The 27160-nt window shown below is 43.2% G+C and overlaps 2 protein-coding genes across 3 annotated transcripts; one reads left to right on the top strand and one right to left on the bottom strand.

Moving 5' to 3' along the window:
* The first annotated feature begins 845 nt into the window (after window positions 1–845).
* On the top strand, window positions 846–11934 carry LOC311109630 (POU domain, class 2, transcription factor 1-like). 2 transcript variants are annotated; one of them, XM_084152574.1, is made up of 13 exons: window positions 846–928; window positions 3974–4036; window positions 4329–4411; window positions 5250–5441; window positions 5760–5886; window positions 5959–6047; window positions 6161–6310; window positions 6655–6796; window positions 6960–7114; window positions 7317–7563; window positions 8879–9113; window positions 9216–9286; window positions 9653–11934. In XM_084152574.1, exons 1-13 carry the CDS (start codon window positions 883–885, stop codon window positions 9919–9921), a joined length of 1869 nt encoding a protein of 622 aa, XP_084008700.1. In that variant the 5' UTR covers window positions 846–882; the 3' UTR covers window positions 9922–11934. The 2 variants fall into 2 exon arrangements, with proteins under 2 accessions (XP_084008700.1, XP_084008701.1); XM_084152575.1 differs by having other exon boundaries at window positions 5760–5868.
* Window positions 11935–13843: 1909 nt separating this feature from the next.
* LOC311109637 (T-cell surface glycoprotein CD3 zeta chain-like) lies at window positions 13844–26797 on the bottom strand. Its single transcript, XM_084152587.1, has 7 exons — window positions 26525–26797; window positions 17016–17116; window positions 16835–16882; window positions 16678–16752; window positions 16525–16554; window positions 14814–14903; window positions 13844–14492 (listed from the first exon to the last, which is right to left on the bottom strand). The coding sequence occupies exons 1-7, from the start codon at window positions 26583–26585 to the stop codon at window positions 14424–14426; spliced, it is 474 nt and encodes a 157-aa protein (XP_084008713.1). The 5' UTR covers window positions 26586–26797; the 3' UTR covers window positions 13844–14423.
* Window positions 26798–27160: the final 363 nt, after the last annotated feature.

Genomic DNA, 27160 nt, shown 5'->3' on the forward strand with positions numbered 1-27160 from the left:
AGATTATGAGTTACATGTTCAGGACATAAAATATTTACACGGTACAATTTCTGGAGCACAAACGCAACCCCATTTCAAAGCATTTATAACTGCAATAAATGTTAAAGCAATGATCTGGTTGTTTTTATTTTGTCAATCTCATTCCTCATGCCTGAGGACACTGACCTGGATACTAGTAGATCACATCTTCATGGGAAACATGAGACAGAGTAGAAGACAGAATAGAAGGAATTTGGATCATCATGAACCAAATCGCAGAGCACTTTACATTGTAACGGGAAACTCAACATATTCATCACAAAGAACTGGGTGCTTTTAATCACAATATTTTACCCCATGCATACACTCTGCTTGTTATATTATGGGTAGAAGAGTACAGCAAGAGTCAAGACACACATTTGACAAGGCACTCAATATCCTATTGAGCGTCCTTCTAAGCCCGACAAGTGTGGGCATGTACTGTATGCAGTCGCACGCGCCACAAGTTGAAACCAGAAGACACACGCGTGCAAATAACATAGTCAATGCTACTGTTCCACTTTGCAAAGAAAAACATGTTATTACTACTCTCTGCCATGGTTTATTTGTAATGGTGTTATTTTCTCCGATCTGATGATGCCAGGTGAGTGTTAGGCTAGTGACTAGATGGACATGCTAGACTTGCAAAAGTAAAAATGTATATGCAGAACTGAGCTAGAACAAACTTAATTTTAGGATTATGTTAGGGGTGGTGGTTGGTCAGGTATAATAGTTTAAAATCGTGTTTGAGTCTTTTGAAGCGCTGTGGGCCTACTTCCGTTCGGTCTAGCATGGTCAGATAGTGACGACCCGGGTGGGAGGGCTTCTATCGTCGACTGAATGCATTTATTTTAAATATTCAATATGGCTGACGGCGAAGTAATGAGCCAACATGAAAGTTCAGGACCAGGTAATCATTACTACATTTTACATATTCATTTACAGATGATCTTTTACTATGCCTGTCTTCGTGACAAATAAACGAAAAGACCAGCACCATATAGTTGCTGTAGTTTACAATGTTACCCGGCGCGTGTAAGAGGAAAAAAAATAGCCAGGATTGTTGTCGTTCGATGAGAAGACATTCCCTCCTTTGTGTGGCGCGCGTTCCATATTCATAGCCAAAAGTCACAGCGATTTAGCATATTTTATCTGTAATCGGCAACGCTGTTTTGTTGTTTGCGCTAGCTATTTTCACTTGTTTTTCATTTGTAATGGAACATAGCTACAGAAAAAAGGCAATAGTTAGCTAGCTTCGCTTGCATGGGCACTAGCTAGCATATAGCTAGTTTTACTTCGCTAACTACATTTTGCATATTCATTTATCTCAGAGGTATGCTTCAAATATATATTTTTTAATCTAGTGAGGACTTGATACAACAGTTGCATTAATTCCGTAAATCTATTATTTACAATGCAGTTGGGAAGAGGGGGTTTCCGCTAGGAGGTGATTACTTATTTTCATTACTAGCTGGCTACAGTAACTTGATTGTAGCAATGAACACAGTCAATATTTTGGGTACTGTATTAACCAGCTCGCGCCTGCGCGCGAACGATGAATGATTAAAACCCATGGAAACATTGACATCTTTTATAGCATAGTTCTCCTAACTTCTCATCAATATTTGAAGTAAAACGAAAACTTTTTTGATTAAATGTAAAACAGCTGGTAGTGGAGTTTACCACTGCACGTTTGCAACTCTGTGGTCACAGGCAAGTACCTGTACCAAGTTCCAGACCCCTTGGCCTGGATAGGTCACAAACTAGCTATCGGGTTGAATACTTTTTGGCCAAACAATGCTTCTGTTCACAACTGGTTTGTTCTGTTTGCTAGTGAAAGCAGACTGAAATTGAAATGGTCCAAGCTTGTCTTCATTTGTGTCTTCCCCTCTAGGCCTACAGCCTGAGCTACTGGCTAGCCAGTGGAATAATTTGGATGATTGTATCGGGTTGTCCTAGTACTAGCTCAGCCTTTATTTTCTGAAGAGGAAATGTGACACCGTTGAGTAACAGACCTCCTCATTAGCCACCCCACGGTGCACTAGTACTAGAGGTTGGTGTGAGAGCAAAGTGTTGTTGCTCAAAGCTGCTTCTGTGGATCTCATGTAGACTACTCATCATATAGGCTACCTATCAGTTGAAGTCTCTTCTAAAACAATCAAATTTTTTACTTAGCCTATTCCTTTCCCATTTCTGCTTTTACTACTGTCTAGTCCTGTAATTGTCTACCTGAAGGTAAACGACTTCAGATACAATGTTACAGCGTGTCAAAGGCGTGAGTGTCAGGGCCTCCAATGGTCAGGAGGAATATTATGCAGTGTTTTTCAGCTCCCATTTGACAGAATATTATCAATGTTTTGCATATTTTGGATGTCTATTATTTGAATATGCCGAATTTTCTCTGCCGCCTCCTCAGTCTCCTGGCTCTCTCTTTCCCTTCTCTCTCTCCTCCCGCTCACTCTCTCTCCCGCACACTCTCTCCCTTATCTACTTTGCATTATGCATTTGGGCTTTCAATAACATGAAAGCATAATTCATTGCTAATCTGAAATTCTATTAATTGAATATTTTGCATAATGCTTTGTGTGCCAATTAGGTTTATGGAACTCTAGCATTAGCAAAATACAAGGCTCGTATCCACGACTTTCTGCTGAAGCTCAAACGTTTTCAATGTAGGCATACAGCCATCAGTTTCATATGCAAATTCAATGTCATATATGCTTTGTTTTGGAGATTTACCATTGAAGAGAAGGCCATGATAATGGTTTGAGTAGGCCTACACTCACGCCTTCATGTCTTGGATTTGGAAGCAAAGTTTACTATCAGTTTGTTATCAAATGGCAAAGTGGGGCGTACAGCTTGGAAGTAATTTATCCCCCTCTCCCTCAAATTATAAGAGTTGCATTTGGCTGATAATTGGTGTGTGTGGGTATGTGTGCGTGTACATCTGTGTGTGTGGGAGAGGGAGAGAGTGCGCACGAGAGTGAACTTGTTTGGCACATGCCACGCACTCCTTAAAAGCTATCCAATTAATATGCAAATTAGCTGATAAATATTTATAGAGATTTCTTTTGAATTATGCAGAAAGCGTTCGGAGCTCTGTGTGAAATGAATTGCTCGCAGCAACTTCAAAGCGGGCGCCTCGGCTTAATGAGAAACAGGGGGCTGAATTTGCATATGGCTCTAATCAGCTGAATACTGATTACGCTGCTTCGTTACGGGCTACGCTGACAGCTGCACTCTTTGTTTCTGTTCCATTCCACAGGGAGGGAGGAACTGTTTGCCACACTCTTGTTGATTGTGGAAGTGAGCGAGGTGGTGTGCCGAGCAGCTAGTTGTTACTGTGAGCGAGAGGCGGTGTGCCGAGCAGCGAGTTGTTACTGTGAGAGAGGCGGTGTGCCGAATAGCTAGCTGTTACAGTGAGTGAGAGAGAACTAGACGGATCTCCTCCAGTTGTGTTCTGTTTATCACACCTGGCTGTGCCAGTCTTGTCTGGGTTCTAATTGCTCCTGGTCAGTGGGCCCAACTGAGCGGGGTCAGTGCCAGCGTTGCTGGCCTGGATGGCATGCCGGTGAAGCCACAGACTGTGGACTCTGCAATAGCCGGTGAGCAGAGCAGTGTGAGAGATCTGTTCCATTATCCACACTAACATACCACTTGAATGAAGCAATGTTTTGGGTTTGGAAACAGTGCTATTCAACTGGTATGCTAGTAGTATGGGTATTAGACCACGTGTCGTGACAATAGACTATTCCAGAACACCTGTGATGGTTTGTGGAATTTGACACTTGTTTATTCTTTGAATTTGGCATTTTCTTTTTTTCTTTTGTGTTTTGTGAAGGCATAGATTGAACTAGCTGTCCAAAATGCTGTTTGATCTACCACCCTATAGAAGTGGGATTTTCCGAGCCGTCTGGTAAGCTAAGACTCTATTTTTCCTCTCTCTCTGTTTCAGACTCAGTAATCAACCTGTCAGCATCCAGTAAAAGCACTATGGAGAACGGGGACATAGTCAAAGGTGAGTTCCTACAACCTTTTTTTGATTACAGCTAGTGCCTTTAGTATGTAATGGAATACGTGTTTCTTGAAATGAGCTTGGCCCTCTTTATATATTATAGCCTGTTTCATTTCCATCACAGAAAATTATTCCTGAACTGACTTGAGATTCAATGGTGTTGTCCTCGGTGCTGTGCTGTGGTAACAGAGTAGTAACAACCTTGGGGCTTTGAGGCTGTATATTTGGTCCAATGTAAAGATGTATGTTGGAGGATTTTGACTGTATTGTTCTGACTGACCGCCCATCTCTCTAGGCGTGCTGACCAATGGCCGGGACTCTCAAAAGCAGACGGTCATGTCCCTCACCAACGCACAGTCACAGGCTCTACTGCAACAGGTAACACACACACTCCCACGCATTGCTCGTATTTTTTATTTATTTAACAAAAGCCAGAAATGCTCATTTGCATAGTTTTTGTCTCTAATACTCTACAAGCCAACAGTCAGTTAGCTCAGTAGCCAACATGGTGCTTTCACAGTCGTTCTGAGAAATGTTGCGTTCTGACGTTCTGACCGGCCAAATGAATCCTAACACCAAGGCAAGACGGATAAGACCCCGTCCCCTTGGCTACTCAAGGGGTCCATTCATTGCATTCATTGCGTCCAGCGTTGCCATGGCGATGCCTTTAGCCCGTTACCCTGGCACCAGCTCGGAACTAGCCGTTAAAAAGGAAGTACAGCTGCCTGGCATGCCTCCTCTCCCTGAAACAAAAAACCAGTGCGCTGCATGCTAATTAGCCCACTCCAACTGTCGCTTAGAAACAGGTGGGGGAGAATATGCAAATGTCTGCCAATTTACATGCGCCTCATAACCAGTCTTTGATTATCATACTCCCACCTCCTCTCTCGCTTGCTCACCCTCTCTCTCTCTCTCGCTCTGCAGTCATATCCCCATAGGTTGCACTGGCTTTTTACAATTTAAAAGTAGTCGGGTTTAAGCCACAGATTAAATCTCTGATACACACCTACACACCCCCTTTTATCTGTTTTACTCACTCTCTCCCTCAATCTCTTTTCTCTCTCTCTCTCCCTCCCTCCCTCCCTCAATCTCTTCTCTCTCTCTCCCTCCCTCAATCTCTTCTCTCTCTCTCTCTCTCTCCCTCCCTCCCTCAATCTCTTCTCTCTCTCTCTCCCTCCCTCAATCTCTTCTCTCCTCTCTCTGTCTGTCTGTGTAGTTGACCCTGTCTCCAGCACAGCAGCAGCTGTTTCTCCAGCAGGCTCAGGCCCAGCTCCTTGCAGCAGCCGTTCAGCAGCACTCTGCCAGCCAGGCCCAGAACAGCAGCACCACGGGGGCCGCCATCTCTGCCTCCGCAGCCACCCCCATCACCACCCAACTCCCACTCTCCCAGCCCATACACATCACTCCTGTAAGAGATCTACTGTAGTGTCACACACTGGCTCATACTTGTCACACACTGGCTCATACTTGTCACACACTGGCTCATACTTGTCACACACTGGCTCATACTTGTCACACACTGGCTCATACTTGTCTAACACGGACTCATACTTGTCTAACACTGACTCATACTTGTCTAACACTGACTCATACTTGTCACACACTGGCTCATACTTGTCACACACTGGCTCATACTTGTCACACACTGGCTCATACTTGTCTAACACGGACTCATACTTGTCTAACACGGACTCATACTTGTCTAACACTGGCTCCTCTCTCTCAGCTCCAGCAGCAGGGCCTGCAGCAGTTTGTGTTGGTCCAGCCAGGTCATTCCATGGCCACCCAGCTACAGCCACAGTTCTTCATCTCCCAGACTGCACAGGGACAGCCCAGTATGTTTCAGTATCATAGTAAGCTATACACCAGCACTGAAGTAGTTTCACGTTTCAGGACCTTTCACTAAACTGTCTCTCATTCGACAGATCTCCTGCAAGCCCAACATGTTCTCACTCAACTACCTCAGAGCCAAGCCAACCTCCTACAGACTCCAACCATCACAATCGCCCCACAGGTCAGGGGAAGCACACACACCTTTTAGGGGCTGTGGGTTGTTTCAGGACAGGAACACAGACCATGCACGTCTCTCGTCTCTTCATCCCTCTGTCTTGCTCTCCTATCACACAGCCGGCCACGCCCACGCGGACCACCCCCGGCCAGACTCCGCCCCCTAAGGGTCTGGGCACGCCCACTCTGGAGGACGCCAATGATCTGGAGGAGCTGGAGATTTTCTCCAAGGCCTTCAAACAGAGGAGGATCAGACTAGGCTTCACACAGGTATGGCCAAGGGACTCAGGACTGGCTTCCACTGGAATATACTCAGAATGGATAGGATTTTATTTTTTGTGTGTGTGATCAATTATTTTATCCAAAACGTAGGATATTTTCCCCTCAGTATTTTACGATAGACAATTACATACAAACAAGATATGAAAGAGTTCCATGGATTGCATTTATATTGTTCTTCTGCTTTTTTTCTAAATACTCAAAGTGCTTCAAACTACATTTTAAGGGCTTCAAACTACATTTTAAGGAAGGGAACTCACCCTATATACTACCAACCTGGTTGATGTCACATTCTTACTTTGCCTGCGTCCTCTACCCCTCTCTTCTGCCTCCAGGGTGACGTGGGGCTGGCCATGGGGAAGCTGTATGGTAATGACTTCAGCCAGACCACCATCTCCCGCTTTGAAGCACTCAACCTGAGCTTCAAGAATATGTGCAAGCTCAAACCGCTACTGGAGAAGTGGCTCAATGATGCAGGTTGGTCCTCATAAGGGAGGTGTGCGGGAGTATGTGTGTGAGAGTCTGTGTTGAATTTTTTTGTTGTTGCCGTCATTATGTAAATCTTTATATTTGGATAGTGTATCAGAGTTTTTCGGACTCTGTGTTTGCTGACCCGCTCTCCTTGTCCCCCTGGCTGCAGAGAATGTGAGCTCAGAGTCCAGCCCGAGCCTCAGTCCCCTGGGCTCTGGCCACGGCTCACCCAGCCTAGCTTCTGACCTCATCAACCGGCGCCGCAAGAAGAGGACCAGCATCGACACCAACATCCGCGTGGCCCTGGAGAAGAGCTTCCTCCAGGTAAGACCTGGTTCTAACAAAGAAGATTGTACGTGTTCAGAAGAGATTTAGGTGACTTTTAGAATAGCTTGACGCAAATGAGGGATATTTGACATTACGCCGTGCATTTAGAAGTAGTCGGGGTGTCTACAGACAACTGCCAGCTCTAGGTGTCTACTTTCCCTTCCTGATGTGGAGTCTGGTGCTCTTTGTCCCCTTACAGCAAAACCAGAAGCCGTCGTCAGACGAGATCTCCCTGATAGCAGACCAGCTGAACATGGAGAAGGAGGTGGTCCGGGTGTGGTTCTGTAACCGCCGGCAGAAGGAGAAGCGGATCAACCCTCCCAGCAGCTCAGCTTTCCACAAGTCCATCTTCTCGTCCCCCACTACTGCCAGCCTGGTGAACACTGTACCCCAGACCACTGTGACCGTCACCCCCTCTCTGCCTGTCACCAGCTTCAGCCTCACAGGTACGTGTGTATTTTGGTAGTCTTGGATGTACTTGTCTGATCTTTGCCGTTAATCTCTTCTGTGATGGCAAAGCCCAGTGGCAAGTGTGCCCTCTGTTCATCTCTATGGGTCCATATACATGGAGGCTATAACCAGAACTGGCAGCTCGAGAGTGATTTTGAATGAAAATAGGAAATCTGTGCAGATGTTTGGCTTACATTATATCTGGCTAATGAAGCTGCCCATATACTGTATAGCGCAGCATTTGGAGACTAGCACAGGAAAGCAGCGCCATGGATGAAAGGAAGCTGAGTTAGTAAGGAGCCTATCTTCGGTACAGCGCGCTGCTCGCCTCGCTCTCTGACAGTCAAACTGTGAGGTTTTGAGATATTTTTCCTGAAAGTAACGCAAAGTAATATAATTAAGCAATAAGGCCCGAGAGGGTGTGGTATATGCCCAATATACCACGGATAAGGGCAGTTCTTATGCATGATGCAACACAGAGTGCCTGGATACAGCCCTTAGCCGTGGTATATTGGATATATACCACAAACCCCAGAGGTGACTTATTGCTATTATAAACTGGTTACCAACTTAATTAGAGCAGTAAAAATACATGTTTTGTCATACCCATGGTATACATCTATTTTTTTTTTTTTGTTGGTCTGATATACCATGGCTTTCAGCCAATCAGCATTCAGGGCTCGAACCACCCAGTTTCTAACAAGTAATATAACATGTTAATGTCCATCCATTACTTTTGTTAAATGTAATGAGTAATACAACTTTTTCAAGTAACTAATCCCAACACTGCTAGGTAGTAGCAGTTCGACATTAGTTGATCCAGACTAAGATCATGGGAATTACCAGGGACCTCACGATACGATATTATCACCATACTTAGGTGCCGATAGGATATGTTATGCGATTCTCACGATTCTATATGTATTGCGATTTGATACTGTGATTATATTGCGATTCGATGTTCCAAACATATTGCTCACCACATGTCTGCTGCAGAGGGATGAGAGAGCCGTGAGAAAACAAGTTTTGATCAATCGGTGAAATCAAACCTATTTAGAAAGAAGATGGAGAACAAGCTATGAAGTACAAATACTGGAGTTTTAGTGCTGGTACAGCAAACTAGCGCAAAAATAATATTGTGATATTGTCAAAACAATACGATATGTTGTCAAATTATATCCCGACTGTAACTGTATTTTTGTTTTCCTCATCACTAAAGGTGATGCAGATTTGTCTTTTGTCCTGTAGTTATTTAATTGATGTTGATAGTATATTATTATATGGTGTAATGTTGACCATCCTGTGTTCTAGGCACGACCCTGGCATCAGCCACCAGCAACACAGCATCCGTCATCTCCAGCACCCATACAGTCCCCTCTATGTCCCTCACACCCTCCTCCTCCGTGACAACCATGTCACAGCCAGCCGTTACCATGACGCAGGCGGGGCAGATGCTCTACAGCAACGGAGGGGGTCTGGCAGCAATGGCGGCTGCAGCGGCGGGAATCAGCCCGAGTCTCATGCCCTCATCGCAGTTCAACACAGGGTGAGGCTCACACAGACACAAAGTGCTGTTTCCACTCAGTATCTATGTGAAAAATATGTATTGTGTGTCCATTATCACGTAGCTGACTCATTACTCCTCCAGGGGGGCTTTACTGAACCTAACCACTGGAGGTTTTGGAGGAGCACTAGCCACCATCCAAGGTGTGTTGAGTGGCAAGTACACCCCGCTACTATACCCCTTTATATACATACTTAAATGTGTTCCTTTCTTGCTTGTTTAAAGTCATTAGAGCTTTGAATAGGGTTGTTTTGGTTACAAGAAGTGAAGTGGTCCTCTGTAGCTCAATTGGTAGAGCATTGCGCTTGTAACGCCAGGGTAGTGGGTTCGATCCCCGGGACCACCCATACGTAAAAATGTATGCACGCATGACTGTAAGTCGCTTTGGATAAAAGCGTCTGCTAAATGGCATATATTATATATTATTATAAGTGGAAACCTTGCTTTCTCTTGTCTTATCGGGGAGAAATTATCCCCAGTCACTATGATAGTCTAACCTTCCCTCCTCCTTCCTCTCACAGCTCTGGCCTCCAGCGGGTCCTTCCCCATCACCACCCTGGACGGGAACGGGAACCTGCTATTCGCTAACACCAGCACGTCCGGCTCCGCCCCCAGCATGGTGAACACGCCCCTCTTCCTGAACCCCCAGAGCATGTCCTTATTGGCTAGTAACCCTGTCAGCTTCATCCCCGCTAGTGCCCTCAACCTGCAACTCACCGCCGGCACCAACACCATCACCACGGCAACCACACCAGTCAACACCATCGTCAGAGCCTCTAAGGCCCAATGAATTAACTTGCGGTCGCGTCCATCCCCATATCTTCATTGGTCGTTATTTAATCTTTGTTCATTTTGCTACCACCAAAAAGTTGTTGGAAAAATATTCTTAAGATGTTTTCCTCCCTATCTCTGCCACAAGGGGTCCTATCGGTCCTTTCAAAGATTGATTGAGGTTAGGGAATAGCATCTATTATTATTATTTTCCTCAGAACTGCTTCTAAAACCAAAAATGTGCTTTTTGTTTTTATTTTACTGAGTATTGAATGAAATTGACACTGTTTAACTTTCTAGAGAGATTTCATGATCTGTGTTAGGTTCTCTGATTTTTAGTTTTATTTGAGGGTGTGTTGTACAGGCCTTGACCGTTGACATCAGATTTATAACTAAAGATTAGATTTCTCTCTTGCTTGTTTTTCATGTTATCTAAAAAGGTTAGTTGTGTGCTCTCTGATATTTGCCGTTTGTACATTTTCTGGTAATTTTTCAAAACTTTTATTAAAAGTTTTGTTGCTTTAACACGGTTTTCAACATAGTTCCAACTCTTTAAAAGGAATCACTAGACAGTGAGAGAGCCTGGAAGCAGGCTTGCTATGGAAGAGCATTACGGCAGTCTCTGGGAAGAGTTAAAAACAAACAGCGGACTTCAAGAGGACTTGGAATGTCCTTTATCCAACCAAAAAACGTAGTGTACTAGTGGAACGTAGCATAGGGATTTATCTAAAGGACCTCTCTCCAGAGCGGGGGAGATTAATGCAATATTTTGAAGGGGACTTTCCAAAGACTAACACAGATGTTTCTCTCTGATATTCTCCTCCCTTATGCCGAGGTCTATAGAAGACTGAGGCAGGATACCAAAAAGAGCGGATGGAGAAGGTAGGGTGAGGTGTCAGTAGTATAGTGGGGTTGCATGGCCCATACTGGATCTCTGCCTTGGATTACATAGCATGATGAGGTCAATAAGATATTTACAAGAGTAATGATCTTGATGTAGTACTCAGGACAGCCATTTCCCAGTGAGTCACTGCATGTACAAGTTAAAGTGGAGATTGTCCAGGTCTGGCCTTCAGAGCTTATTCCTTCTCGTAAAACCAAATATGCTGCCACTAAAGCCCTGGGTACTGCAATCAGTACTGACTCAACATAATGTATTGAAATACCTCAGCAGCAAGAAAAAAAAGACAAACAGTCGAGCAAAACTGAAACCATAAACTCCAAGAATGTAGAAATGTTTACCTGTTTTTTTTGTAGCTTTGCTGTACGTTTGAAACGGAGGCTGCAGCAGAGAATCACATCTTGATACACATGAGCTGACTCCACATGCACAGTAACTGCAGTGTCCAGTACTACTACTATTATGTAATATATTCATGGAAATGGTAGTTGGTTCTTGTCTGATCCTACATACCAAAGCATTAGATCTTTCATTTTGTAGCTGGTTTGATGGGTAGATCTTCTTGATGGTGTTTGTTATGGTGGTTTCCTGCAAAGCCTTATGGGAAACGTAGTTGTATCTGCTTACTTGAGTCTTTTTGTTATGGGTTTTCTCTGCTATTTTGAAGTTTTTTAAATATGTATCTGAGGGACATATGGGATGATTTTTACTTTACTTCTAGCGCTCTATATTCACACAAGTAATATATACATGAAATATTCCTGTTTTTATATCTGAACTAGTAGGGTCCTGTAATTGAATGTAGTGCATTATCTAACATCCTCTCTAGGATAGAAATGTTTTAGTGTGACTCTGGACCAAAGTAAACCAGAGGGTGTGGACGGATGTTTCTGTCCTTTTGTCTGTTGATTTGCAGTTTATTTGATTTAACAATTTAAAATGCATGAAAAATGTCAGACCTGTTGAGGATATAAACACAGTCTAAATCCTTGTTTCCATTGTGGTCCTCTTGTAACTAAGGAAACGTACTCTGAAGCTGTCTTGCATTTTGTTTTTGACTTTTTTGTATGAGCTTTTCTCTCTCAAATGTTTTCAATCCAGAAGTTGTTTTCACAATTTGTACCATTCCATTTGTTTTATGCCATTGTATGTTTACATCACAAGGGAGAAAATCTTTTTTTTATTTTTTATGGATCATATATATGGTATCTGCAGACTACTACTTGTATGTTAATGCAGGTTATAAAACAACCTGTTTGTAAGGCTTTGCTGACATCCTAACTGATGGTTCTAGTCTTGGGGATGGACAGGCTGGCTAGTGCTGGGTTCATCTGTGACTGTTGGCATATTCAACACCAGGAGGCAGCATCTCTCAAAAGAAACCAAAAACTAAAGTCATAACGCTCTACCACACACATTTAGATCAGCGGTGCTGCTATCCTTTGTAGTCCCTTTACCTGAATGTTGTGCAGTTAGTCATCACATCTCTTACACGTTGTGTTAGTTTTGTTTGTACACCAAGAAATGCAGGGGTTGGCAACATACGGCCCGAGGAAGGTTTGAGGAAAAAACACTCCAGGGCTCTTTTGAACGTCTAAAACTAGAAAATATGTAAATAATTATAATGGACCTATAAGTTTAAAAATAACTGCAATTTTTCTGGACCACAAATTGCATTTGACGAACAAATAGGACCCCAAAAACATGTGCGGCCTTCCACTGGATTTTGGAATCCCTATGTGGCTCACGAGCCGAAATTATTACCCACCGCTGAACATTTGTTTGTTTCTACATCAAGTAGATGGTATATATATGTTCCTCCAGCTGTATTCCAAAGCAGAATCCTGTTAAATGTTCAATCTACACAAATACCAAAGAATATTCTGGCCGGGATTCAATCCGATCTCGGGTTATAAGCATCGCGGTTTTTAAAGGCAATTTCTGATTGAGCCGGCATATGCAGCATTTACCGGGAATGGCAGGGAACATTGCCTTTAAAAGCCGCCATAGATATATATCCCGGGACCGGATTGAATCCCGGCCTCTGTGACGGTCTTTCCCACTCTCTTAACGCTTGTCTTTCTACTCTCGTCCCTACAGCGTATTTATACTGTAGTAGACCGATACAGAACTAAGCACTGGCATCCAAAGCGTAATGTATATTTTGGTACATTTCAGGGAAGATATCATCGAGCAGAAAATGTGTTGTTGAAAAGCGCTTATTTGTTTGAGGTGTTGGTTTTTTCTCATTCAGTATGGATGTCAATGCAGAACTATCTTACTATTGGTAGATGGTCAAATGTAAGGTATTTTTGTACGTTTTAGGATCCAGTGCCTCAATTCACTGCCTGTGTATCGTGATTTAATATTTTTTAAAGAAAATTTTAAAAAAACGACAAAACATGTAGGCCTACATATCGCTGAATATATCCTGTAATGCATATATTTTATGACACCCACACAAGGTTGGGTAGGTTACTTTCTAAATGTAAACTGTTACTAGTTATCTGTGAAATTCTAAACACTTAAGTCATTTTTAGATTACCCAAACTAACGTATTCGGATTACTTTAGGTTACTGTTCTGTACACGTTCCAAATCTGGTCCCTACTTCCTCCAGTCCCGTTTAGTGAGGTTGGAGTTGTCACGGTAACACCAGGTGGTGGACCCATGGCTGTGGCAATGAAAGGTATGATGTCGCTACTTGACAGACTACATAGATGCTGAACACACCCACTCAACAGTATACTAGCTTACTACTGCTATATCAACTACTATCACTCCACACTGTTGTTACAGGAACAAGAACTATGTAGGGAGACCATAGTGGTTTAACTATGTCCTATCTTGTCGACCTGTTTGTCTGCTGTATTGGGGGGGATTACGTTTTTTTACTTACAAATGTATACGAAAAATCTCTTACTGTAACTTTGTTAGAAACATAATTAAAATTTGTAACATTGTTGCCATTGTGTCTCTCCTTTGCAGAATAATACTATCAGTGGTAAGGGACAAACCTGATATAAATCACACATCTTTCTAATAAGATGGCTTTATTATAGTGCCGAGGCACATTATTTCTTATAACATGGGGGGGGGGGGGGAGCGAACACAATTACACTGTACGCAAAATAACCTACATATTTGTACTTTCATTCAATTACTCCAGTTATAAACTAGAGAAGTAGTAGTCAATGAGGGCGGGTTGGTAGAATGGGGTACAAGGTCAAAGGTTACAGACTGGGGGTGTATGGGGAGTAGCGGAGACTAGCGCTACAGTCATCATAAAATAGTGATAAAATAGAATCAAGTTTATATATTAAGACAGTTATGAAATGGTTACTGGTGCAAAAGTGTCCAGGTTTTCCAACAAAAAGCCTCACAAAGACAAAAAAGGGAGAACACAACAACTGCAAACATACTTTTTACACAACAAGGACTGTTCTAGATATCAGTGATTAGTAGATGTTGGTGGGTGAATAACTAATTATTGACCTGTTCAAAATGATATGAGGGGAGGGATATGTAACAATGCTGTAACAGTATACTCATTGCCGATAGAAAGTGGCAGGTAAACAGGAGTGACTGATGGACGAGGCGTGATCCTCCATGATGTTTCTGTTAGCGAGGAGGAGGGAGAGGCTGCATCTGGAGCGAGTCATAGGTATCCTTGGTGGCGGTACTCAAACCCTGATAGATGGGGGGAAGGGAAGGGAGGACACAGTCAACTAGGATTGATCCCAAATCTCTCACTAAACCCTTGCCTCATCCACTTTGTTCCAAACCTCTCACTGCACACTTCCCTCTCATCTACTTCCCTACCACTGTCCCCTCAAACAGAGAGAAAATAATAGTGAAACAAGAGCTGTTATGTTTGTGTATTTAGGCCTTGTTAATTGGTTGATTGAGTGGAGGGGCGTGGTCAAGAGGGAACATGCAAGGAAGCATTTCGTTGGACTGTGTGAACCATGTGTATCCTGTGCATACGACAAATAAACTTAAACTACACACCTGGTACACCTGTTCGTTCTTGTTTCTGCGGCGCTGCTTGTCCTTCACAGCGATCTCCCTGTACGTGTCGTCTGTTGGTTTTTTAAGGGACTGCGGAGGGAAAAACTGTTATAAGAAAAATATCCATATCTATTATAATATATAAACTAACATGAAATTATACAGTGCATTCGGAGGGTATTCAGAGCCCTTTCCCTTTCCCCATTTTGTTATGTTACAGCCTTATTCTAAAATTGATTAAATACATTTTTGCCCTCATCAATCTACACACAACACCCCATCATGACAAAGCGAAAACAGAAATACCTTATTTACATAAGTATTCAGACCTTTTCCTATGAGAATGGAAATTGAGCGCAGGTGCATCCTGTTTCCATTGATCATCCTTGAGATGTTTCTACAACTTGATTGGAGTCCACCTGTGGTAAATTCAATTGACTGGGCATGATTTGGAAAGGCGCACACTTGTCTATATAAGGTCCCACAGTTGACAGTGCATGTCAGAGCAAAAACCAAGCCATGAGGTCGAAGGAATTGTCCGTCGAGCTCCGAGACAGATTGTGTCGAGGCACAGATCTGGGAAAGGGTACCAAAAAATTTCTGCAGCATTGAAGGTCCCCAAGAACACAGTGGCCTCCATCATTCTTAAATGGAAAAAGTTTGGAACCACCAAGACTCTTCCTAGAGCTGGTCGCCCCGGCAAAACTGAGCAATCGGGGGAGAAGGGCCTTGGTCAAGGAGGTGACCAAGAACGCGATGGTCACTCTGACAGAGCTCCAGAGTTCCTCTGTGGAGATGGGAGAACCTTCCAGAAGGACAACCATCTCTGCAGCACTCCACCAATCAGGCCTTTATGGTAGAGTGGCCAGACGGAAGCCACTCCTCAGTAAAAGGCACATGACTCTGATCATGAGAAACAAGATTCTCTGGTCTGATGAAACCAAGATTGAACTCTTTGGCTTGAATGCCAAGCATCACGTCTGGAGGAAACCTGGCACCATCCCTACGGTGAAGCATGGGGGTGGCAGCATTATGCTATGGGGATGTTTTTCAGCTGCAGGGACTGGGAGACTAGTCAGGAACGAGGGAAAGATGAACGGAGCAAAGTTCAGAGAGATCCTTGATGAAAACCTGCTCCAGAGCGCTCAGGACCTCAGACTGGGGTGAAGGTTCACCTTCCAACAGGACAATGACCCTAAGCACACAGCCAAGATAACGCAGGAGTGGCTTCGGGACAAGTCTCTGAATGTCCTTGAGTGGCCCAGCCAGAGCCCGGACTTGAACATCTCTGGAGAGACCTGAAAATAGCTGTGCAGAGACGCTCCCCATCCAACCTGACAGAGCTTGAGAGGATCTGCAGAGAAGAATGGGAGAAACTCACCAAATACAGGTGTGCCAAGCTAGTAGCGTCATACCCAAGAAGACACGAGGCTATAATCGCTGCCGAAGGTGCTTCAACAAAGTACTGAGTAAAGGGTCTGAATACTTATGTAAATGTAATATTTCCGTTTTTTTATTTATTTTATAAATTTGCTAAAATTTCTAAAAACCTGTTTTTGCTTTGTCATTATGGGGTATTGTGTGTAGATTAATGAGGGAGAAAAAACAATTTAATCCATTTTAGAATAAGGCTGTAATATAACAAAATGTGGAAAAAGTCAAGGGGTCTGAATACTTTCCGAATGCACTGCATGTTGGGTAACGCACTTACCGTGTAAGTGTCGTCATTATTCATGCGTTTCTGTGAATAACATAACAACGTACACAGAATCAGACTTTTGGTGCATGATTACAGTAATGCTAATCTTATTCTGCTATTCACAAGATATTGATCCATACACACACACTTTATACACACACTTACATCGCGTGTCATTCCACTCTCTGGATCTCTTCTGTTTATTCGTCCATAACCGTCCCCACCCGTAGGTTTAAGATCCTAGAAAACACAGAGACAGTGTTCCAAAAACAACAACACACACACACACACACACACACACACAAAAGGAATGGCTACTCACAGTGTAGATTTCGTCATCCTTCAATATTTTGCCCTTGGACTTGAAGAACTACGAGAGAGAGAGAGAGAGATCAGCCAAATATGTTGAGACAATAACTGGTCTCAATAAAACTGGTACCTGTATATCCAATCAGAGGTTTATCTACATCTACCCATATAGTGGTGTGTAAACTTGGACTCACTTTCTCTTTGAGCAACAGTCCAGTGATGATGAGGCCGTAGAGCAGGAGGAAGCCGTCCAGGATGTAGCAGAGTTTAGGGTCGTACAGCGGGGTCACCGCCTCTGCAGGGGAGAGGTTGACATTAATGAGAACACACACACACAAACACCCCCAGTAAAACCCACCCCTCACTGGTAGAAAGATTATGTCAGGAAGGTGAATTGAAGTAGGAATAACAATGTGTGGGAGTGAGTGTGTGTGTCTATGCGCAGTGGCTGCCATCACTCAGTTTCACATGCACGCACACACACACACACAGTCTATCTTTCTCTCTCATGTACTGAACAGAAACAGTTTCTCTCTGTGTCTCAGGAAGACAGTCATATGGCAGTCAGGCTCAGTGTGGTTGCAGTGACTCTAAGCCTTTTTGTGGTGGGGGTGAGTGGAGCTGTATCTAGCTCAGTGGTTTCCTCAGCTGCAACACGTTCTGAGTCTGAGGTGGTATAACTGCCTGTGTGAGCCCCAGGTGTGTGTTTCTGTTACTTATATATGTCATCAGCAAAGACCTATTTCCAACTTACTTTGTACCAGGACTGACTAAAGCTCAGAGACCAAATCAGACATCCTAGCGATAGGTATCGGTCCATGGACCAGGGATTGCAAAATACCCCCCCCCCCCTTATCTGTAATTTCCACTAAGACATATCTGATCTAGAAACAGTTAGGCCTCCCTTCAAGAGAGAGACTGACGATAAGGATGCAGTCAGGATTACAGAAACTGATGAAACACTGTGGTCAGGCCTTAGGATGGCTGAGACACTGAAACACTGGTCAGGCCTTAGGATGGCTGAGACACTGAGGTCAGGCCTTAGGATGGCTGAGACACTGAGGTCAGGCCTTAGGATGGCTGAGACACTGAAACACTGGTCAGGCCTTAGGATGACTGAGACACTGAAACACTGTGGTCAGGCCTTAGGATGACTGAGACACTGAAACACTGTGGTCAGGCCTCAGGATGGCTGAGACACTGCAACACTGTGGTCAGGCCTTAGGATGGCTGAGACACTGAAACACTGTGGTCAGGCCTTAGGATGACTGAGACACTGAAACACTGTGGTCAGGCCTTAGGATGGCTGAGACACTGAAACACTGTGGTCAGGCCTTAGGATGGCTGAGACACTGAAACACTGTGGTCAGGCCTTAGGATGGCTGAGACACTGAAACACTGTGGTCAGGCCTTAGGATGGCTGAGACACTGAAACACTGTGGTCAGGCCTTAGGATGGCTGAGACACTGCAACACTGTGGTCAGGCCTTAGGATGGCTGAGACACTGAAACCCTGTGGTCAGGCCTTAGGATGGCTGAGACACTGAAACACTGTGGTCAGGCCTTAGGATGGCTGAGACACTGAAACCCTGTGGTCAGTAAGCTCTTAAGAAGTATATACAGTATACATTGAGTGTACCAAACATTAGGAACACCTGGCCTTGAACTGTGTTGACCTGTGTGTGTGGTGCTGGCTACATTTGTTCTCTCCCTTTCAGAGGGATAATAGGATGAGACCTTCAGCATTCTGAATACAGAGGCAAGCATGTGTTTGTGTGTTTGTGTGTGTTTCCACATACAGAAAAGTTCACAATTGTCCCTTTTTCCTGATCTGTCTGTGTCGGGATTATCATTTTACCTCCAGGTAACTGTCTACATGCACAGTGCCCTTGCTGTTTAGTATTAATACATGTATTTGTAGATGCAGAGATGTTTGCTGATGTTTTCTACTGAAATCTGATGTCTGCTTGCACCTGCAGTGAATGAGAGAGTAGGCTGTGCAGTAGCCTATATGTGCCAGTCAGTGAATGAGAGAGTAGGCTGTGCAGTAGCCTATATGTGCCAGTCAGTGAATGAGAGAGTAGGCTGTGCAGTAGCCTATATGTGCCAGTCAGTGAATGAGAGAGTAGGCTGTGCAGTAGCCTATATGTGCCAGTCAGTGAATGAGAGAGTAGGCTGTGCAGTAGCCTATATGTGCCAGTCAGTGAATGAGAGAGGATATGTGGTCTGATGCGCTTGTCCAGCTGCATTAGCAGTACTGTACTACCAAAGTTGTTCAACCAGACTAATAGAAAATCAGCCTTCGCCTCATTTCACCTGCACTAAAAGCCTCATTTCACCTGCACTAAAAGCCATGGCAGAACACAGCATGTGACTCATAGAAGACAGGGTCAGGGCTACAGTAGCAGACTGGTGCTGGGTCGTATTCATTAGGTACCCGGACGGAAGAAAACAGATTGAAACAGGGAGGGGCCACCTGAAATTGTCCAATAAGAAACATTTGTTTTTGTTTCCTGTTGCAAAAATGTTTTGCTAAGGTGTGCCCTAATGAAGAGGACCCTGTTAGAGGAGCCTCATCAAAGCACTACAACATGAAATGCTTTCTTAGTCTAATCAAGTAATAATGTAGTCATCTGGCGAATGCTTTTATCCAAGGCGACTAAAAGAGAGAGAGATATACTCAATGAAAATGTGTTTGTCGAGAGTCTGATGTCAGAATTCAACATTCTAAATGTTTTCCTTGCCTTTCAGAATGCAAATAATGGATTTAATTCATGCATCATGCAAATTATAAAACCTATGGCAATAGCTATAGAATACAGCTAGATTGTATGGTAATGTGTGCATTTTTTCATTGGGGCCTGCTCTGTGTCAAATCAAATCAAATGTTATTTGTCACATGCGCCGAATACAACAGGTAGCAGAGAGAACAGTCTATGACAAGGGTGGCTGGAGTCTTTGGCAATTGTATTGCAATGTATTTCCTTCATCCTCCCTGACACTTTGTCTGTTTTGTTATTTATCCTCAGAAAGTGTGACGGAGGCAGAGCTATTGAAAGTGTGGAATCAAAAGCATAAAGTCGCACACTGACCCTTAAAAAAAGGTCCTACAGGTCCTGTGTGGGATTTTTCCTGCAGTCTTAGGCCAACATACAATATACACTGAGTGTACAAAACATTAGGAACACCTTCCTAATATTGAGTTGCACCCCCTTTTGCCCTCAGAACAGCCTCAAATCGTTGGAGTATGGCCTCTACAAGGTGTCGAAAGCGTTCCACAGGGATGCTGGCTCATGCCGACTCCAATGCTTCCCACAGTTGTATCAAGTTGTCTGGATACACATTGGAAACTGTTGAGCGTGAAAAACCAAGCAGCGTTGCAGTTCTTGACACACTCAAACCGGTGCGCCTGGCACCTACTACCATACCCCGTTCAAAGGCACTTAAATCTTTTGTCTTGCCCTTTCACCCTCTGAATGGAACACATACACAATCCATGTCTCAACCGTCTCAAGGCGTAAAAATCCTTCTTTAACCTGTCGCCTCCAATTCACTTACACTGATTGAAGTGGATTTAACAATTGACATCAATAAGTGATCATAGCTTTCACCTGGATTCACCTGGTCAGTCTGTCATGGAAAGAGCAGGTGTTCTTAATGTTTTGTATACTCAGTGTAAACGGTAGAGACTAAGCACTATGCACACTGTGTTGCCCACCACATCAACTACAGTGGGGGAAAAAAGTATTTAGCCACCAATTGTGCAAGTTCTCCCACTTAAAAAGATGAGAGGCCTGTAGTTTTCATCATAGGTACACGTCAACTATGACAGACAAATTGAGAAAAAAAAATCCAGACACCTGTCCACAACCTCAAACATTCACACTCCAAACTCCACTATGGCCAAGACCAAAGAGCTGTCAAAGGACACCAGCAACAAAATTGTAGACCTGCACCAGGCTGGGAAGACTGAATCTGCAATAGGTAATCTGCTTGGTTTGAAGAAATCAACTGTGGGAGCAATTATTAGGAAATGGAAGACATACAAGACCACTGATAATCTCCCTCGATCTGGGGCTCCACGCAAGATCTCACCCCGTGGGGTCAAAATGATCACAAGAACGGTGAGCAAAAATCCCAGAACCACACGGGGGGACCTAGTGAATGACCTGCAGAGAGCTGGGACCAAAGTAACAAAGCCTACCATCAGTAACACACTACGCCGCCAGGGACTCAAATCCTAGACGTGTCCCCCTGCTTAAGCCAGTACATGTCCAGGCCCGTCTGAAGTTTGCTAGAGTGCATTTGGATGATCCAGAAGAGGATTGGGAGAATGTCATATGGTCAGATGAAACCAAAATAGAACTTTTTGGTAAAAACTCAACTCGTCGTGTTTGGAGGACAAAGAATGCTGAGTTGCATCCAAAGAACACCATACCTACTGTGAAGCATGGGGGTGGAAACATCATGCTTTGGGGCTGTTTTTCTGCAAAGGGACCAGGACGACTGATCCGTGTAAAGGAAAGAATGAATGGGGCCATGTATCGTGAGATTTTGAGTGAAAACCTCCTTCCATCAGCAAGGGCATTGAAGATGAAACGTGGCTGGGTCTTTCAGCATGACAATGATCCCAAACACACTGCCCGGGCAATGAAGGAGTGGCTTCGTAAGAAGCATTTCAAGGTCCTGGAGTGGCCTAGCCAGTCTCCAGATCTCAACCCCATAGAAAATCTCTGGAGGGAGTTGAAAGTCTGTGTTGCCCAGCGACAGCCCCAAAACATCACTGCTCTAGAGGAGATCTGCATGGAGGAATGGGCCAAAATACCAGCAACAGTGTGTGAAAACCTTGTGAAGACTTACAGAAAACGTTTGACCTGTGTCATTGCCAACAAAGGGTATATAACAAAGTATTGAGAAACTTTTGTTATTGACCAAATACTTATTTTCCACCATAATTTGCAAATAAATTCATTAAAAATCCTACAATGTGATTTTCTGGATTTTTTTTTCTCATTTTGTCTGTCATAGTTGACGTGTACCTATTATTTATCGACAGACGGCCTACAGGTTACTGTTGGTAATAGGACATTGAGTGAGTGATTGACTAAATGAACAGTCTTTGTTCTGTGTTTGTAGCACCTTTTAAATGTGTACATACAAAACAACATTTACAATAAGGTCATTCAGTAAGCGACTGATCAACGTTTTTTTCAATAACTTTTTGTCTTTTGACATGAAACATGTCTCTTTTGACCTTGGAGGGAGACGTTTCCACTATCACTAGCACTGCCATGACCATGGCTGTGGTCGCCTCACAGACGTCTCTCCCTTCCCACCACAGGTAAACCCTAGTGTGGTTAAAGCCTCCCCAGGGGCCTCTGCAGAAATGGCAAAACACATGGGGCATGAATAGCAATACTTTCTGTTTCCACTTCAAAAAGAACTTGCTCCAGATAGTTCATCATTTGACGTAAAGAAAAATAGATAATCTGTGTTCTTAATCACTTCATACTCAAATGTGATGCTTTATAGCACCATATTGTGTAATACTTCCATTGTGCAATACATTTACATGTGAACAAGTTCTAGCGAAGGTTAAACCAGATTACATGTTGTGCACGTTAAGTTAGGGTCAATTACGCCTACACTCCAAATTGAATTGCAGGGCTGTGGAGAAATCACATGTCCTGTAAGAGGCGTACCGACAGGAACTGAAATGTAATGCGATTGACCCCAGCACGATGAAACGTGAGGTATGATTACAAATAGCAGGCGAGATAGCTAGATCATCGTGAAGTGATATTATCTGACACAGGAAGCCTTGAGTGAGAAGCTGTCAGTGAGAGGCTGGGGGGGTTGGGGATAACACATGATGAGACATGATTCAATCATGCAGGTTATTTCCTAATAACTATTTTTAAGAAGCCACTGCAGCGCTACAAGAACATCTCAGCACCACTCCCTCGGTCTCTCGCTCCCTCACTCTCTCTCTCGCTCGCTCCCCACATTGCGGTCAGAGTTCGTGTCTCAAACCCTGAGAACTTTACAGGGTCCAGTCGTATAATATATTGTACAATTATGAGTGTGTGAATGTATGCATGTGAATGTGCAAGAAAAACACTTTTTTTAAACAGAAATATTGGAATTTGTCTATGTTGTGTGTGAACCTAGCCTGTTTTTCATTGAGTATGTGAATCCAACATTGATTATTGCAGCGAGGGGAGAGTTCATTTTGAAATAGCCCATCCCTAAAACTCGGATTGTGTGTTTGATTGAATAGCAGCCTCAGTCAAGTCCATCTCAGGCCTGACCAGTGCAGTGCTGTGGCCACAGGTAAACGGGGAGAATTTGAATGTAAAAGGTAAAAGGTTACAGGCTTTTTAACTGTTGTTAAAGAGTCTGCTGCTGAGGTCTTTTATTGCTAACTTTAGCGTCATACTGCCAGTGACTGTGTTGATGGAACATACCATGTATTTACTGGTCTCCTAAAAGGAAACTGACTGAAATCTTTGTTTTGATAGATTATTTTGCAGTGTGGTGACATCAACATCTGTCATTTCTCGCCAGAAGTTTGTAGGAAAGAGAGAAACCAGTAGGGGTGTTCAAATCCTTGTTTAAAAAGGTATATAGTTACTCACAATGAAAACATTATTTGTCCAGATAGGCTATCCCTAATTTCAATATAATTATATTATAGTGGTAATAACACAGTAATGGTAAAGTATATAGTTACTCACAATGAAAACATTATTTATCCAGATAGGCTATCCCTAATTTCAATATAATTATATTATGATTCAGAGTAATGCACCACCTACTTTGCACTATTATATAACAATAAAAGAACAATACCGTAACTTACACTCACAGTAAGGATTTGAGAATGAGTGTTGGAACAGGGAAACAATAATATTATAATTGCTAACTTTAGCGTCATACTGCCAGTGACCGTGTTGATGGAACATACCATGTATTCACTGGTCTCCTAAAAGGAAACTGACTGAAATCTTTGTTTTGATAGATTATTTTGCAGTGTGGTGACATCAACATCTGTCATTTCTCGCCAGAAGTTTGTAGGAAAGAGAGAAACCAGTAGGTGTGTTCAAATCCTTGTTTAAAAGGTGACACTCAGCAACTTTGATGTACCGTCATTGAGTGATGTGATTTCACCCACGTAAAACTCTGAAGACGTGAAGAAATTTCCATTCAGCTTTTGACTCTGAAGACAGACTGTTTATGTTTGAATTGCATAATCAGATGATTTGAGTGGTAAAAAGTATTATTTTCTTTTTTCTCAGAGATTGCTGATCAGTCTTTAGAGCGCGCTCAGTTTAACACAGGCCAAAATTAAGGGTTCAATGTAGCTGCTTGAATTGCATTAAAACATTTTGTATAGACTATTGCATTTTTTTTATTACAATTCTGCAAATCATGAACATCAACACATTAATAATTTAACATAAACTGCAACTTAAACCCCAAAAGTTGCTCACTGTGATTAAATAAATATCACTACATGTCATTTCTGATTTTATGGACCTGCCTTTTGTCATTGGGACTTGATAATAGTGTAACTGATAGTATCACCATTTAATACTCTAGTGTTGTTCACAGTAAAGAGCGGAAACAGAAGGCCCTCCTACATGGTTCTCTGTCACAGTGGGATGTGAGTGAGAGAGAACCCCAACCCTATCATGGTTACAGTAATGCATCTCACACTAAACACTTTGTGTTCTATGACGGGTACAAAAACAAAAGATTCCCCAAAATGACACAGCCAACTGGCAGATAGTTTCTCTAACACAAGGAGCAATTTGTAAAGAGCAAAATGGAGAAGATAAGCTATTGACAACACTGACACTTTCTCTAATGAGCGTGTGCGAGGACTTGTGCAGTTAGGCAGTATATGGTCATCTACACATCTTTACCGTCCGAATAGGACACCTGTATAATGTCCAAAAGAACACACCATTATTTAAACGCATAGTACAGTAACCATAAACCTTTCCGCTTTTTTAATTGCTTATCTAAATAAAGAGTTGATCATTGACCGTCATTCACACGCACTAGCACACGCACATTGTAATATTGTTGTATTATACATTTTGTATTGTAGATATGTAGTGGTGTAATAATGTTATATGATGTACTGTTTTATCTTTTGTTTTGTGTGTAATGTAAGTGCCTTAATGTGTTTGGACCCCAGGAAGAGTAGCTGCTGCCTTGGAAGCAGTTAATGGGGATCTCTAATAAATACAAATAGGTTGATGACGGGGCCCTGAGCACTCATCCATACTGTAGACTAGCCTACGCCGCCGACACTGCCTCAGCAAAATCAGAAAGTTAGAATTATGAAATATATATTTTTAAATGAAGTAATCATTAGCAATTTTTCAAGCAACCCCTCATTCTCTGCCTCATCCCTTGAGAAGTTGAAAAAGTCAAAATATCATGCTGTCTTTTTCACCTTTATATTTTTGCATCTCTTCTCCTTTTCTAAACCTTACCATAACCTTTATTTCACTGGTTGTGTTCTAGGATTATATTACCCTTTCTGGTAGAACATTACATTACAGCACGGAGCTAAGTGGTAATAACAAGGTAATGGTAAAGTATATAGTTACTCACAATGAAAACATTATTTATCCAGATAGGCTATCCCTAATTTCAATATAATTATATTATGATTCAGAGTAATGCACCACCTACTTTGCACTATTATATAACAATAAAAGAACAATACCGTAATTTACACTCACAGTAAGGATTTGAGAATGAGTGTTGGAACAGGGAAACAATAGTATTATAATTTTACTGGAATTAACTCATCTGGGCAAATGTTTTCAACTGTACCATACGATGACCATTTATTTCCACTTAATTCTATGGTGCCATGTAAAATGCTCCTATTCATTTTTAAATTGGCGTGTTTAAAAAATATTCAATCTGGCCCCTTTGATGAGAGAAAGCACAACAATCAGAGAGGAAGGAGACAGCAGACAACTCTGTATTCTACACATGATCAAAACCCAACTCAAAGTCACAGAGCCGGGTCTCTGTCTGTTCACTGGTGTACAATAAAGATCACACACACACACACACACACACACACACTTCACTGGAAGTTAAAATTTGAAATCCAAACCAACATGAGGGCATTGACACGATGGAGAGAGTAGTATGCAAGGAAAGGGAATAAATGTGGTTCAAAATGTACAACTCCCTTCATTCAGGGCCAATAAGTTAAATATGGGTCAAGTTATTATTTCCGCTAACAATATGCCCTGGTTCTAAACACCTGTGTGAGAACATGGAAGACTTGTGTTTATGAACCCCACTACATGACTACACCGCTGGGTTTTGCTCTCCCTCGTTTGTCTTTTCCTGCTTCGTCAAAGATGGCCGTCTCTTGTTGAGAAACGGAGGACACCACCATGAGTGAGCCGTGTTTTACCCAGCCAGGATTCAAAGCACTCTGCAGGCATCATAGGTAGTACGACTCCATTGGAGTAGGTGACTGTACAGCTGTATAGTGGTCTATAATGGGTCAACTAGACTTATAGCTAAATACTACAGAGTTACACCAGCTCTTCCATGATACCAGGTTGTTGGAGGCTTCGGAGGGTTGAGACACCGAGTGACAGGGGTCAGGGTTTAGGGATGAGCCCAGGTGCAAAGAGAGACAGGGTTTGGAGGGGTCTTACCGGCATAGGGTAGTGCAGTAGACAGGACCAGCAGGCCTCCCGTCCTCTTCCGAGGGTCCATCGCTCCTCTCTGGATGGGTGCGGTCGAGCCCCTTCTCTTAGAAACCGTGCCACACTCCTCTCTGCCGTCCTCTCTTCTGTCTTCCTGGGCCTTGGGGGATGATGGGCCTCCAAAGCTGAGTTTTATGGGTAACTTCTCGTTCTCCTGTCTCTCTCTGTGTTGGGGTGCAGCTTGAGGCTGAGTGATGTGTCGACTCGCTGGCGGCTCCTCGCCTTAGTGTACAGGAAGTGGCTTAGTGTTGCTCCACCTGGTTACACGACACACACACACACAAACACACAAACATGCGCGCGCCTCTCACCCTGGCCTACCCTTCCCCTATCCTCAACTCTAAGACATGGCTCCTTCTCCGTACTCAGGAAGGCACTCCCTGTCAATGTTGAGAGGAACATGTTCTTGACTGAAGAGCTGTGTGCTATACAGTTCTATTGACTCCTCTACTTAGTAGCCCAGTGACTGAAGAGCTGTGTGCTATACAGTTCTACTGACTCATCTACTTAGTAGCCCAGTGACTGAAGAGCTGTGTGCTATACAGTTCTACTGACTCATCTACTTAGTAGCCCAGTTACTGAAGA

This window comes from Coregonus lavaretus (genome assembly GCF_964263955.1).
Source record: "Coregonus lavaretus genome assembly, chromosome: 35".
NCBI lineage: Eukaryota > Metazoa > Chordata > Actinopteri > Salmoniformes > Salmonidae > Coregonus > Coregonus lavaretus.

Excerpts from the sequence above, each read along its gene's own strand:
- LOC311109637 (XM_084152587.1), bottom strand. The coding sequence starts at position 26,585 with ATGGACCCTCGGAAGAGGACGGGAGGCCTGCTGGTCCTGTCTACTGCA. Across the intron at positions 17,117-26,524 it reads TACTGCACTACCCTATGCCG|AGGCGGTGACCCCGCTGTAC; the intron begins GTAAGACCCCTC and ends TCTCCCCTGCAG. Across the intron at positions 16,883-17,015 it reads GACTGTTGCTCAAAGAGAAA|TTCTTCAAGTCCAAGGGCAA; the intron begins GTGAGTCCAAGT and ends TCTCTCTCGTAG.
- LOC311109630 (XM_084152574.1), top strand. The coding sequence starts at position 883 with ATGGCTGACGGCGAAGTAATGAGCCAACATGAAAGTTCAGGACCAG. Across the intron at positions 6,311-6,654 it reads TCAGACTAGGCTTCACACAG|GGTGACGTGGGGCTGGCCAT; the intron begins GTATGGCCAAGG and ends TTCTGCCTCCAG. Across the intron at positions 9,114-9,215 it reads TCATCGCAGTTCAACACAGG|GGGGGCTTTACTGAACCTAA; the intron begins GTGAGGCTCACA and ends TTACTCCTCCAG.